The 14,170-nt window shown below is 47.7% G+C and overlaps 1 protein-coding gene across 4 annotated transcripts; it reads right to left on the reverse strand.

Moving 5' to 3' along the window:
- Window positions 1-795: 795 nt before the first annotated feature.
- LOC139998564 (protein N-terminal glutamine amidohydrolase-like) lies at window positions 796-14,065 on the reverse strand. Of its 4 annotated transcripts, none has more exons than XM_072030240.1 (6): window positions 13,838-14,065; window positions 13,551-13,650; window positions 12,741-12,791; window positions 11,384-11,532; window positions 10,914-11,038; window positions 796-4,077 (listed from the first exon to the last, which is right to left on the reverse strand). In XM_072030240.1, the coding sequence occupies exons 1-6, from the start codon at window positions 13,912-13,914 to the stop codon at window positions 4,025-4,027; spliced, it is 555 nt and encodes a 184-aa protein (XP_071886341.1). In that variant the 5' UTR covers window positions 13,915-14,065; the 3' UTR covers window positions 796-4,024. The 4 variants fall into 4 exon arrangements, with proteins under 4 accessions (XP_071886341.1, XP_071886339.1, XP_071886340.1 ...); XM_072030238.1 differs by lacking the exon at window positions 796-4,077 and adding an exon at window positions 5,653-5,956; XM_072030241.1 differs by lacking the exon at window positions 796-4,077 and adding an exon at window positions 5,963-7,428.
- Between the last annotated feature and the right edge of the window lie 105 nt (window positions 14,066-14,170).

Here is a 14,170-nt window from a genome sequence, read left to right on the forward strand (position 1 = left end):
GGCAGCTGCAAGGCCTGGTGCCCGTGAAGGGCAACGCAATCGGTTGCCATCGCAGGCTGCCCGCCAGCCACCCCACTTTCGCCACCAGCCGCACTAGCCATGCCCAAGCAGAGCTCCGCAGTGTTATAAGTTGCCCCCTTAATTAGTTTTCAGAGAGCATTGCATTAATAATAGGAAGGAAGTTATTGAGTAAGAAACAGCAAGCAAATCATCGCTGGGCGGCCGTGGAGTCTCGGCTCCACCAACGGCGCGCACCTCACCCCCGCCAGGGTCCCTTTTTATATCTTGGCAGTTCCGGGATTACGCAGCACATCCTGGTATATTTTGCGACTGCGCACACTGTTGCTAGGGGGTCGTCTCTGTCCCTCTGGTGGTTGTGAAGATGAAGGCCATAGTCTTCCTCGGCGTTGTGGTTCAACTTCTTTTTTTTTTTTTTTTTTTTAATTTGGTCATGTTGGGCCAGCGTGAGACAGGAAGGCAGGATGTTGATACACTAGTTGAGCAACTTATCAGGAGATGGTTACATGAGCTTTGCAGCAGGGTCTTTGAACAAAAGAGGCAACTGAGATGCAGAAGGAGAGAAGGGGAGGGGGTTCTCTTTTTTGTTACATTAAGCAAAAGAACTTTCATAGTGTCTAGCCAAGCATTATACAGCTCCTTACTTCAGCAGGGAGTTTTCGCAACTCCCGCTCCTCAAACGGAACTCCTTGTTTTTATAATACAAAAGACAATGAACAGACATTTATTGTGTATTACAGTTGTGTTTTTTTATTCCCTGCTTCTTGTGAACATTTGAAGGAAAAGAGGCTGGGTAACTCTTTTCTCACACACACACACAGAGAGCAGAGCTGCAGGTAGCACGGCCTCTGCGCGCTCAGTGCTAGGCCTCGCAGTTTGTAACACACCTGGGCACTTTAAACCCCTTCTCCTCAGGCTAGAGCCTCAAGGTTTTTTAGTATTTGTGAATTCAGTTTGTCTTTATTTGAGAAAGAAACCCTGAAAATGCAAATTTCCCTTGCTTGAGCCTTCAGGAAAGCCCAAGGCCTTGCTGGCCCCAGCGGGCAGCAGGGCAGTGCCTCTGCTACAATACAGGATGGGACACCGTTTATCTCATGCTCCTCATCCCCCTCGTTTGAAATGTTTTGCCTGAGCCAAATGTCCCTGTGCATGCTGTCAGCCTGCCAGAAAGCCCTGTCCCCGAGGCATAGCGGCGAGGCCTTGCCCTGCCACCAGCCTGCCCTGCCCGACTGGTGGCAGCAGGGTTAGCGCCATTCCTGTCCTTCATTTTACAGTGATCCTCTTCTTATTTTGAAGGCAGATGTGGCTGAAGTGTGCAAATCCCTGAAGCAGTACTGTAGCTAATTTTATGGCTTCTTTAGTGCCATCCAAAACAAAAACAGCAAAACCGAACACCAAACAAGCAACTCCCCCTGATGGAGCAGTCTAAAGAAAGGATGTTAAGCAACACAGCATTAGCCTGTGCTTTTGTCAGTGTTTCCACTGCCAGGTCGTCTTCCTAAAGGAACCAAACTTTGGCATGGAAAAAAAAATAATCTTGAAACGTTTCCAAAGGGCTATGTGATGGGGTGACAATGAGAGTTAAAATGACTAACAGCGCTGCAAATTTTGGCCCAAAATCCCGTAAATGTTGCCAGGCAGCAGCAGCCAAGGTGTGAGCATTTCTCAGGAGGTGCCAACTGCCCATGGGAGCGATAAGGGCACATGCACACACATTACGTGCAAATAATTAATAGATGACCTTTAGATGCTGGGCGCTGCAGCATGAGTAATGGAGGTCAGTAATTTCTTGTCAGCAGCAGCTTTTCTTGAACGAAAGGTTTTAAGACGTGGCTCATACTGTGGTGGGGAAGAAATCTTCCTGCATTAATCACGAACTTGTCTTTTTCACGAATGTATTCTGCTGGAGGTAAGTACACCCTGCCAGACTGTCTAAAGCAACCAGAAACAGCATTTGATTTCCAGAGAAGGTGGAAATCTGAACAGAAAAGGACACAGGTTTTCTGAGGGCCTTCATTTTAGTCCCTCTCCATGAGCACGTGTAAACCCTCAAAGTCTCTTGGAGCAGGACACTGGTGGAGGAAGGCAGTCCCAGCCCATTTCTCCCAGCTGCCATGCCAAGCAGTGCAGAGGCAACAGAGAAAGGCATGAATGAGGGATTAAGCATCTAATTCCTCCCAGTAAAACACCACTGGTTCATATGGCAGGTAGGGCACTGTAACCCCCTCCAGGTCCCCTCTTCCCACCCTGCTGCTGGGACCAACGTGGGGGGAACATGGTGCTGCTACCCCTGGTCTAGAGCCAGGCTGGAGGCACTTGGCCTTCCTCTTCTCTTCTTCCTCTGCACCTCAGGACTGAGCTGCTCGGGCTCCGTTTACTGCATAGCAGCTCCCTGGAACAAGGCGTTTGAAAACATCTTCTGGCTAGACACATACCTTAGCATATTAGAAGGTATTTTTAGTACCTCTGGCAGAACGGATCAAACTCGGCTTTCAGCTCTACTAATAGAACCCTGTGGACTGTGCTGGCATCGCCTCGTATTCGTACCGAGGTAGCAGCTGAGCAAAGTTTACTAAATAGTTGTGTTTACTTCACATGAGACAAAAAAAAAACAAGTAGAGAAAAACACCAGAGGGGTTCCTGACGTACAGCAGGCTGGGGTTTTTGTGCTAGGAGCGTGGCTCGGGCTGGTAGACGCTCCGTTTGCTGAAGAAACAGCAGCACACAGCAAGGGCAAAACACGCCGAACGTTGCCGCCCGAGTTTGTGATGACTGTTTTTGCACGGGGATAAATATAACCACGACCATTTCATACAGCAAAACACTCTGTGATGAGTGCATGAGTACAGTATAAGTGGCCTTACTGATTACAGGAGCTATAAGCACGGGCTGGAAACCCTTGTTCCCCTCTGCAAGTCGGAAGCCATGGCAGCGGAGGGAGGTTTTACAGCTAAATTATTAAAAGCCGTGGCAGAGTGGTTTTTCTGGAGGGCTCCGAGTGTGAAGCTGGTGCTCTGCCACCCGACCAGCCATGCCAAGGCGGTGGGAAGCGTGCCACCACAATTACACACTCGGAAGAGGGGAAGGCTGAGCTAACTACCATATTCTTACCGTGTAGGCTGGTTAAAAAAAAAAAAAAAAATGTAACATGTAATGATTCCTGCCTTATTGCAGTGTTTGGCTTCCAGATATAGCCCTGCATGGGAAGGCAGGTATGACGTTGGAGGGAGCCAAATGAGCATTTCCTGCTTGTAAGTCATGTAATGTCAGGAATCTGGCCTGCTGGAAACACCCTGCTCATCACACCCAGCAATGCCACCTCCCTCGGGCCTGGCGAGCACCGGTCCACAGCTCAGGTCCTTTGTGTGCTGATTTTCGGCGGCACGAACCCGAGCTCTGTGTGCCTCCCGCATGGGAAGCGGCTTAGCTCCCCCAGAAACTCAGGGACTTGCCAGAGGCCTTAGATAAGTAGGCAAGATTTGTTTTAGCCGCCCTCAGCATCCAAGGTATTTCCTACTGTAAGAATAAGGAAACATTGAGGATGCTTCAGCTGCCATATTTGTTTATCTTAGGTCAAACCGGGGAGATTTTCCAGAACCGCTGCTGCAGCTGTGCTTTGAGAGGCTGCCCTTCCAGCAAGTGCTCCTCTGCTGACACCATGATGACAAAAAAGCTTCGCTCAGATCTTCGCCGAGCTCCAGGGGCAAGGGCGCAGGCAGCTGCTGAGCAAAGCTGCGCGGATGCCTCCGGACACTCCCCGGGTATGCCTCATTCACCTTGACCTCGGCTGGGCCAGCACGGGGGAAGCCAGGAGGGAGAAGAAAATCACCGGCGCTTGCTCCCTCCAATTTCTGAGCAGGAAATTACCGCAGGCGGACGTGGAGATGGGTTTCACGTTGAGATTCCCCGAGCCTGCGAATCCTAAGTGCCCTAAGAGGGCAACCCCACAAAAGGTGGAGGCAGGTGCTCAGCTGCTGGGGGCTACGGCAATGACCCGGCGGGGTTTTCACACCTCCTGCCTGCTCCTTGCAGTGTCCTTCAACCCACCACCCGCGTTTGCTGGAAAGGCAAGGGGAAAAGGAGAAAACAACCTCACGGCACCGTAAAACGGGGAAATTCGGCCCAATTCATCCTAACAAGGGAAAAGCAGACCCTAGAGCTGACCGTTTTCACAGCAGATGGTTTCACAGCACGCATGAGGTCCTGGCTGGATGACGCCGAGCGGGCGAGCAGGGAAGGGCCCCACAGGCCAAAATGTTCCGACCCGGGCTCTGATCCTGGAATCTGATTCATACGAGTGCAGCCCGGTGCCTCCCAGCTGCTCTACTTAATGGTGCAGATCGGATTGCAGCCTCCCGGGTGCCTAAATTTAGCCCCCAAAACCCATATATCGATTAGTTTGACATCCTCAAGTGCCACGCACCCATTTCAGTAGGAATTACAAACGCTGGTTCGATCCAAAGGCTTGGTTTGAAGGCCTTGGCACGCTCCTCGATGCCCTCAGGGGCTCAGGCTGACAAGGGCAACACGAAACCCGGTGCCCCAACCCTGTGAGACACAGATCACCTCTGCGCCGCTGTGGGATGATTTGTTTTGAGCTGTAACAGCTCCTGGCACACCGTGCCAGCAGGGAGCTGGCCGCACGCTTGCTGCGTGCTGACTGCTCTCTCTGCTGGCCAACTGAAAAATTTTATTTCCACGAGACGGGCCTGCAGAAATGCACCAACCGAGAAAATGTGTGTCAGAAAAATAGAGCTTTTTTTTTTCCCCTAAGGTCCCAAACAGGCACGTAAAAGAGGTTGAATTGAATAAATGATATTCTTAACAAAAAGGAAGCAGCAGAGGAGAAAGAGGCAGGACAGACATGGGTCTTCTGTCCCATCCCAGCTCACTGCATCCATAGTTTGGTGGAAGTGAGAGGACCGACCCGTGGGACAGGGTGACCCCAGCGTGGATGTCAGGCTGTCAGGGCCTTGCCCTAACATTTTCAGTAGCAAACGTTGTAGTGTTGGGTTACTGGAGAATTTCCAGTGACCACCAGCACAGAGAAGCCAGGAGAGAGTGGGACTGTGAGGAACTTTTTTCTGTTTGTTCAATGCCTAATTCAGGGGTGACCGAGTCCAAAAAGCCACCGCACGGGGACTCTCAGCACATAAATACTGTAATAGGAATGGACTACAGAAAGTCAGGACTTCTCTGTGGGAAAGGACAAGCTAAAGAGTGAGTAAAGAGAAAAAGGAACGTTTCTTCATGCTGATTTTTAACTTCTACATTCTGAATAATGGTTGTCTCTGTTCTCCTTAACAGCCTTGATCCTGAAATTAGACCAAACGTGGCAAATTCTCTTATCTGAGTCTCACTAAAGGGAGCGTGCCATGGATTTCAGCCACCAGGAACCAGCTCAGGATGGTAGCTCAGTAGTTTAATCAAGGAGCAAACTCATGTCTGGAGGGATGACAACCTGATGTTCTACAGCTCAATGGCTCTGCTGAGTGACACCCAGGTGCTGGGTTTATGTGGCGAGGTTTTGGTAGTGGGGGGAGCTGCAAGGGTGGCCTCTGTTTACAACAGAGCAACACGTTTATGGTGGGATGTCAACCTCTGATCTGATTTATTAAAAAAAAAGAAGTTGACTCTTTTGTAATAAAAATAAAAGACTTTATTCAGTTCAGTGTACCCTGGGTACTGTATTTGCCCAAACGCTTATTCCATATAAAGAAATGTAAACCATTCATAAATACAATGTAAGAGCAGCAAAACAAATCAAACCACCTGCAACCTGCAGCAGAAAGAGCTTCTTTACTTCACTGTGCTTTCACGGAGCAGCTGAGATGAGTCTGTCTGCCAAACTGGCGCACAAAGTCCGATAAGGGCAGCACTGAGCCCCAGCCCACTTTGGGATTCATACTGATGAAATCATCCAAGTTCATCTTGGAATCTAAAACAAGAGCAGAGAAGTGAAATGTCAGAGTTCCCGATTCAGCTTCTGTAGCACATACAGCTACCATGAAAATCCCAAGAAAAACCGTTTGAAAGTATAACTCAGAGCAGCTCACAGCACGCTTGCTGAGCAGCAGTCCAACAGCTCTGCAGACCATACAGAGCCACCAGAACCAAATTCCATAGAAATGGAATTTGTTCCAGCTGCAAAAAGCCTGTGTAATTAGGCTCACCATTACAGATAGTGTAAGCGAGGAAGGGAAGACAACGTTTGGGAATCCCATACCCAGCAGTCCCAGCCAACACGCAGCCCCTGCAGCCCTCTTGTTTGCACCATATCTACACCGCAGCACAGCTTTGGGATTTTCTGAGCCCCAGCTCTCAGCACCTGCAAGGTCTGGCCCCTAACTTGACCTTTTCCTTGTCAGCCCCTTTGGGTACTGAACATCAAAAACTCTCTCAACCACAGTCCCACTGCTGCCACAAGTGCCAGCACAAGGCCACTTTCTACTCGACTACGTGGGGATTTAAAATAGCACAAGCCCAGCAATTTTCTGTTGGAACTCCAGAACAACCAGCAGAGGATAACAGTTCCAGCATGCAGGTAGCCTGGTAAGCTTGTTTTCCAGTCCCCAGCTTGTCTTTTCCTCTCAGATGCTTTTATTTTACAATTAATGTGATTACTCGTGTAGTTTAAGATCTGAAAGATAAACAAGTCCCTGCTTTATGTGCACTGAGCATAGCAGAAGAATAATTTAATTAAAATGTTCTGCGAATGGTGAAGAAGCCCAAGGGGGATTGTTCCAGCAGAGTCACAACCAAAGCAGCTGCTGTTAGCAACTTGGGAGCTGCTGTCACACTGTCTGTAGGAAGGGAAACAGTCTCTGACAGTCAGGAGGGTGGTGGCAGGGCATAACACAGTGCATCAGGAGTTTAATGAGAGCAAAACCTGTTGTAACAGGCAAGCAAGAAGAAGAAACAAGCTTCACCGTCCCGCGAAGAGCAGATGGTCTAAAGACCAGTCAGTAGGTGGCACTAAAGCAGTATGAGAGCCATGTAACTGCCTGTAGTGCTCTCCCATCTCCTTTGGTTCAGGAGACAGAAGTCCCCCTTTGTCATCCTTGTTATTCACGTGTCACATCTAAAGGCTGTGCACTTATGTGAGACCTTACAGCTTTAGCCAACAGCTCCGCAAAAACAGACCACCACAAAAGCCTTTTTCTGAAGCAGATAAAAAGTGGCAAAAAATAATAATGAAAAATCTCCTGTTTATTTTTAAGATTTACAACACGCTCACAGTCCTCCTCTGATGCTGTAGGTGTTACACTAGTCTGCATTTGGGCACGCACAGAGCTAAGGCTTCCTCTTTGCCCAAACTCACTTTGTTTACAGTCCGTGAGACCCACCTGGTGCATTCCGAGATCCGTGCACGTTTTCATTTCTTTTTTGATCAAGTCTGACACTTTTGCCCTGAGCAGGGACAAAACAAAAACGCCATCTGATAGTGCACAGCCTAACAGCCACGATACCTGTGGCATCTGCCAACAGGAGTTTTTGGAGTAATTCCAACCTCCAAAGAGGGTGTTGCTGTAACAATATGTGGATGATCTGTTATTGTTAGGACAGGAGAAAGCAGCTGTGAAGGAAGGCACTAACAAGCTATTTGAATTTCTGGGAAAACAGGGCTTGAAAGGATTGGAAAATAAATTAAAATTCATAGAAAAAGAGAAGCCAAATATTTAGGGCATCTAGTGGCTGAGGGGGAATGAAGAATAAATCCAGAGAGGATTCAGTGAGGAAACAGGGGAGGTGATCAGGCATCGGGTAATAGGGAATAAAAGGTTATGGTTTGTTTACTGAAATGCGCTCCTGATTGACAGGCCGCATGCCATTGCACTCGCAAATAAAATAACTTCACAGAAGATCCTGTCTGAAGAAAATTATTTGAGGTGTTTCTCACAACAGTTTTATTTTCAAATGGGAATCAGGTTATAGCACGCATGAGCTGCTTAGATCTGTATCAGTCCTTCTTTCCTTCCGCTAGGATCCTGCCATTACCTTGTGGAGAAGGTACAGAAGGGAACTGCAGCCACCTGCCTGCCCTGTCTAGCAGCTGCCCCTTTACAGAAACACATCACACACGGCACCCACACAGTTCCTCAGCTGCCCTATCTGCATTCTTCAGAAATAAACCCCCAGAATTCATGGCTTCTAGGGATTTCAGTAGTAATAAAAAGAACAAAAAGCCTTTACACATCCATTCTGCCTGTGTGCTGCCAAACACCTGGGGAGAACTGAAAATCAAAGCGAGGCTTTTCAGCGTTAGGAGCTGGTGCTACCAGTTGTATCGAAGCAGTAAGACCTGAGTAACTGCAGGGTGCAAGCTGGATTTTACACAGGCTTGCAGCAAGGAGGGCTGATCTCATCGGGACTTAAACCATGCAGAATCAAACCTCATTCATTTGTAGGAGGAAGACTTCAAAGAAAACCCCAGGCTGGGCTAGCCAGCTCCAGAATGGTGAATCCACACCTCAAAACAGATCTTGTTTAGTTTTATTTAAAAAAGCAGGATGAGCACCCGCAGCAGAGGAACAGAGGCCAGAGCACTGCCAACACAAGACTTATTCCAACACAAGAATTATTCCTTTTGAGTTAGTATTAGGAAAAAAAAATGCTTCACTGGTTCCTGATAGTTTATTGGTTGAATTCCAACAGGAATTTCACAGTCCTTTAACACTTCCTGGTAAACTTCATAAAAAGGCATCACTGGTCCCAGTGCCTTGTCCCAGCACCACAGTGGGTATTTACATTACCCTATTTGGCCTACATTTGACTTAAATGCTACAGAATTTCCTTGCCCAAAGTGCTCTATTTGGGCTCAGCAGCTGCTCTGCCCTGAAGAGGCAATATTTCAGTATCAAGAACAAAACCTCCCATCTTTTTAAGTTTACTAAAAGCTTTAAAACCCCACTGGATAAGAGAAGCAGGGTGTGTTGAGTGTAACTAACATCCTTTAAGACGCAGCAGCACCAGAGCGCTGATTTTCTTTAAATACCCTAAGTTCACAAGCTCATTTCTTTTTAACAGTACAATGCTCATATACATTAAAAAAAATATGTATTTATGCTATTTTTTTCAGTCTTCAAGCATTTGTTTAGCATCAAAGACAGACCAAATAGATGTAATATGAGTCCTTGTAACTGATAAGCTTTTGTAGTCATCTTCTCAAGAGCTTATGACTCTGGCTTCTCTAAATGACAGCAATATAACCTCAAGGAGTAATGTAATGCTCTGATCTCACAAATAAATTGGCACTAAAGCCATATACGTGATCAATTCCGCCACCTGTTAAATTACAGTCACCTCTAACACCAGCAGCGAGCAATTTAATCTTCCACAAACACAAATTAGCATGGAAAAGAGAGTACTCTAAGTGGGGAGGAAGCAATTATCCATAAAGGCATTTGGCGTGGATGAACATCAATGTCCCAGGCTGTTTTACACTAACCAAAGGTCAGCCACCTGGCTTCCTATCAAGTTTGAAATCAGGTGCTTTATGCCTGATAAGACTGTGCATACATTGAAGCACACACCATTACGAGGTGCCTCAGGTGAGGAAAGGAAAAACAAAACCAAAGCCTGAGAAACTTGCACTGAGCAAAAGGCAGTGTGAACGACATGTCCTAGACCTGACAGAGTCTCCTCCTGTTCTGACCCCAATCCCAGAGCTACCCAGCCAGCGATCCTCCACCTTGGGTGGGCGCAGGGTAAGCAGTCACTGTCCCCTGCAACACCCAGGTGACTGCCCAGACAAGAGCACATCACCACAGGTGCACTCAGAGCCTTCCAGGTGGCTGGCAACAGGACAAGAAGCAAAGCACTCGAGTGGGAACACAGGAAACTCTGGTTGCATACTGGAATTGTATTGAATTCATGCCTGGGATCAAATATTGGAACACTGTGCCCAGAGAGGTGGTGCAATGGCCGTCCCTGGAGTTGTTCCAGGCTAGACCAGACAGAGTCTTAAAGCCCCTCAGTCTAATTGCACCGGCTTTGAGCAGGGTCTGGACTGGATGACCTGGGGATGCTCCTCCCAGCCTGGCAAGGTACAGGCTAAGGAATGAAGTACGGCAGCAATCAAAGTCTCTGCATCTTTAGCTACCTACCAACATCCCAAGGATGACCTGGAGGCTGGCTGAGACAGGTGTTTCATAGCCTGGAATTTCTAAAAATGCTTCACAAGGCTGTACCTGTGCTCCCGCCCCCACTCGTAACTCATTTATACCCAAGTGAAACGCCAAACTTTCTTAGAAAGCAACACAAAAACTGTGAATTAACTTGCCTGTAGCTTAAAACCACAATAAACTCGGCTCTAGACACAAGACATGTTCCTTTGACCCCACCTTCTCTAACAGAAATATATGGTAGCATTGTATTATTAAAAAAGCAGCAAAACCAAACGTGCACAGCATCAACAAACTCCACCAAAACAAAACTTCACCACACTTCTCTCCATCTGGGAAGAAAAGGAGAGAATAAGCACATGGCAAACATTAGCCAGCTTGGCAAACACGTGGTTCGAGTAAGCTGAAATGCCGTGTGATAAAAAAAAGTGGGGTAATCACCGTGTTAAAAATTCCCTTTCCAACCCTAGGCAGGTTGCTTGGCCTCTGTTTCAGCTCCCCACTGCAACATTTCATACCTCTTACTCTCTGCTCAGTTTCTGAAGACCAGCAGTTCGTGTTTGATAACAGCAGTGGCAGCTGCCAGGAAGCACGCTACACTTTACATGTTCGGAAAAGGCAAGCACTGCAGAGCCCCATTTTGTCCCCATACACTGTGCTGGCTGGATACGCTTCCAAAGCACATGTCCAAAAGCACATTTTTTTATTGCACCCACCTCTGACTGAATCATTCAACTCTGTTAAAAGGAAAAAGGAGTCCTGCCAGCTCACCTGCTGTTTCAATGCAGGGGTACGAGGGAGGAGGTTTCTGCCATTTCCCATCTGCATCTTTCATGTGAGATCTGTCCGAAGCAAACGTCTCCAGGTACAGATCTGCTCGTATCATCCGGATTTTCCTAAACAACAATGCACAATTGTATCAAGAGATATATGTACATAACGCTGCATTAGCCACTCTGGAGAAGAGCCCTTTCTTCCTCCCAGGGAGCCTTAGCTTAGTTAAATACTCCACTCAGAAACACTGGGCTAAGCTGCTGGGCTGTTAAGAATAAACATCAGCAAGGAAGGGCTTTTGATGATTAAACAACAGCAATTAAAGAGCTTTAGAAAAATAATGCAGTGCATTGAGTTTCTTGGAGTATAACAGAAGACTTCTATCAGTATATATCCACAGAGACAACTTCAACTTGGACTTCATGAAATAAAATTCATGCTCTTCATCTTTTTTTTTTTGTCCTCACCTGTGAAATTCAGGATGAAGGCTGTCATCCAGCCTGAAGGCCTCCGTGCTGTACACGTCAAAAGGACAGGGGAATGGCAGCACTGTGTCAAGATCATAAATGAAGTTCTGCTCCCCACTGGAAACATGAAGTAGGATAACGTGGTAGTCCTGGGAAGAACGGTAATTGTCAGGAGTTAAACAGTTGTTAACCAGAAACCGGCACAGGGAGTAGAAAAAAAGCCTCCTGGAAGCTGAGGCTACAGCTTCTCTTCTTTAGAGACTGCTTTCTGATGCTCGGGTATCACGCCTGTGATGTTCCAGCACCAGGAGAGAGGTTTCCTAATGCCTGCCTCAGCCCTCGTGCCTTTTGGTAAGCCTTGCTATTCTCCCCGTTACTTGTAGCCTTCTTTGATATCAGCCTGGGCAGCTAACCTGAAGAGTACGCTAGTCCTCATACCACATCTTTGATTCCTTAACATGTAGGAAACACGGGTATGGCAGGGGGCTGGAGAAACTCCAGTTACTATTTTCAGTGTTAGTTACTTACATTCATTGCAGTTTTCCAAAAAGTAAATTGAAGATACTTGTTGTTAACTCCTATTCCTTCTCAGATCATCCCGATAACACTTGGACCTCTTTTTAAGCCAAGCCTTTTGTACAATATAAACACACTGATAATTTTCCAGAAAATGATTCTGTAAGGACAGAATTTCAGAAATTCACAGATTTTTTTTTTTAAAAAACAGAATTTCTGAAACAAATTGCCACGCAAAATTGATTTTTTCCCTCCCATACAGTATAACCATAACTACACATCTTTAAAAGGAATTCTGTAGTGGCAACTACTGAACTACATTACATTAAACGACACGCCAAAAACTCTGGAAGAGCTTACATACAAGCTGGCACCTGAAGACATGTATTGCTCACGTTTTTCCATCCCATGTCAGACCTATATGGATATTTTCACCCGTCAGCTTGTTACAAGACATCTATTTAACATCCTACAAAGCTGGCGGGCCCCAACAAAACCAGACAGTAATTTTCACAGAACTGTTGTGCACTCTTACCGATGCTAACTAAGCTTTGTCACCTGGTGGTTTTATGGGCCATCTCACTGCTATTTCCCTGTGAACAATAAAAGGGTTGCATTTAGGCTGCTGTAGAAGAATAATAAATACTAATACAGAACTACAGGACGGCTGAGGTCGGAAGGGACCTCTGGCACATACAGAGTGCTTCCTGATGCTCAGGGGGGACATAAACCTAAATTCATTCCAGCAGAGGTATCTAACACTACCCACATCTGATCCTGCAGACCTCAGCTGCAGAGGCACGCACTTAAATACTGACAAAGAAAGAACAGAGGGCCTTACCCAGACAACAGGCTCATCTCCATGCCCTGACTTCTGTTTCCAGAGCGGGACCTGAAAGTTAAGCAATTTGGCATAAACCACTCCTGACTTACAGAGATTAGTTTCGGCTTGGGTAAGTTCTTTGCTAAACTCTGCATTTCATCAGCTTGTGTCAGTGCTGCTGTCAGAAAGCTTGCTCCAGTTTTTATCTTTCAGAAACATTAAACTGGACGCTATTCTGGACCATATAATGTAATATTCCCCCTAACTTGATGGATGACAGGGAAAAATCATCCCACAGCCCTTAGGGGCACCGTGATTCCTTCTTCCCACAATCCAAGCGTGTCAGGTAAGGACATTCATAGAAACATTCAGGTTGGAAGAGACCTTTAAGATCATCTAGCCCAACCTTTAACCTTTAATTAAGATTCATCTGTTGTTTTAGGGCAACTTCTTTTAAGCTTGGAAAGAATGCCATGAACCTTTTGTTCCCCTGAGGGTATCCTTATCCTTGGGGCTTCCAGAGGAGAGAGCAGGGCTCTCTTCTGGTGCAGCAGGTCGAGCTGTTTCCTTTTACTGTTTCTCAGGTTCTGGTGTTGCCTTGATGTCTTGAGCAAATACTGCGTGGGGTCTGGAGGCCAGAAACAAATGAAATTCTTCATGCTCCCAGGTGCTGCTGCCTGCGTGCCTCTCAGCTGCTGCAGGGGGGCCTGGGGCCAAGACTCACCTACCGCAGGCTGTACTTAAAAGGCCTGGGGTAGTTAAAGCGCCTCCCACCTCCCCCCGCCTGTGGTTTACCACCCCCACGGAGCGCACAACTCACCCACTCACCATCCTCCTCTCGTTGGAGATGAAAACCGCGTAGAACTCCTCCACAGGGCGCTCCCCCCGACTCCTGATGTAGTCGCACAGCTTCCACACGTTTTCCTCACTGCAAAACACAACCGTCGACGGCACCGTTTTCTTTTCAATCCCCTTTTCACCTTCACTTCCAGCAACCCAAACCGGGCCGGGAAGGTTTCCCTGCGGGGTTTTTAGCTCCGTTTTCAACTCCCCCCCTCAGCGTGCCGCCAGCCTCCAGTCAGGCGCCGGCCGCCATTTTCAGGCGCCTCCCTTACCAGTAGCAGCCGGTGTAGGCGCAGGCGGCTCGGGGAGGCACCGCCGGCCGGTACCGGTCCTCATCCAGCTCCGCCATGCTCCGGGGGCAGACTTCCCGTGCTGGGGAACGGGGCCGGGCTCCTGAGGGAGCCGCCTGAGGGCGGGCGCGGAGCCCGTGAGGAGGCGGCGCCCGCCTGAGGGGGCGGCACGCGCCGCTTCCCGCCCGCCAAAAGGCTCAAACGGTGCTGCGCCTGCCGCCTGTAACCCTCCGCCGGCAAAGATTTAAAAAATACTTCCAAAAAAAAAAAAAAAAATTTAAAAGAGCGGGCGAGGGCCGGCCCTCAGTGAGGGCC

The sequence above is a fragment of the Anas platyrhynchos genome, chromosome 33 (genome assembly GCF_047663525.1).
Source record: "Anas platyrhynchos isolate ZD024472 breed Pekin duck chromosome 33, IASCAAS_PekinDuck_T2T, whole genome shotgun sequence".
Taxonomy (NCBI): domain Eukaryota; kingdom Metazoa; phylum Chordata; class Aves; order Anseriformes; family Anatidae; genus Anas; species Anas platyrhynchos.

Coding starts and splice junctions, on each gene's coding strand:
- LOC139998564 (XM_072030238.1), bottom strand. CDS start 13,914: ATGGCGGAGCTGGATGAGGACCGGTACCGGCCGGCGGTGCCTCCCCGA. Junction 12,792..13,550: donor TCTCCAACGAGAGGAGGATG/GTGAGTGGGTGA, acceptor CTTAACTTTCAG/GTCCCGCTCTGGAAACAGAA. Junction 11,533..12,740: donor GAGATGAGCCTGTTGTCTGG/GTAAGGCCCTCT, acceptor CGTTCTTCCCAG/GACTACCACGTTATCCTACT.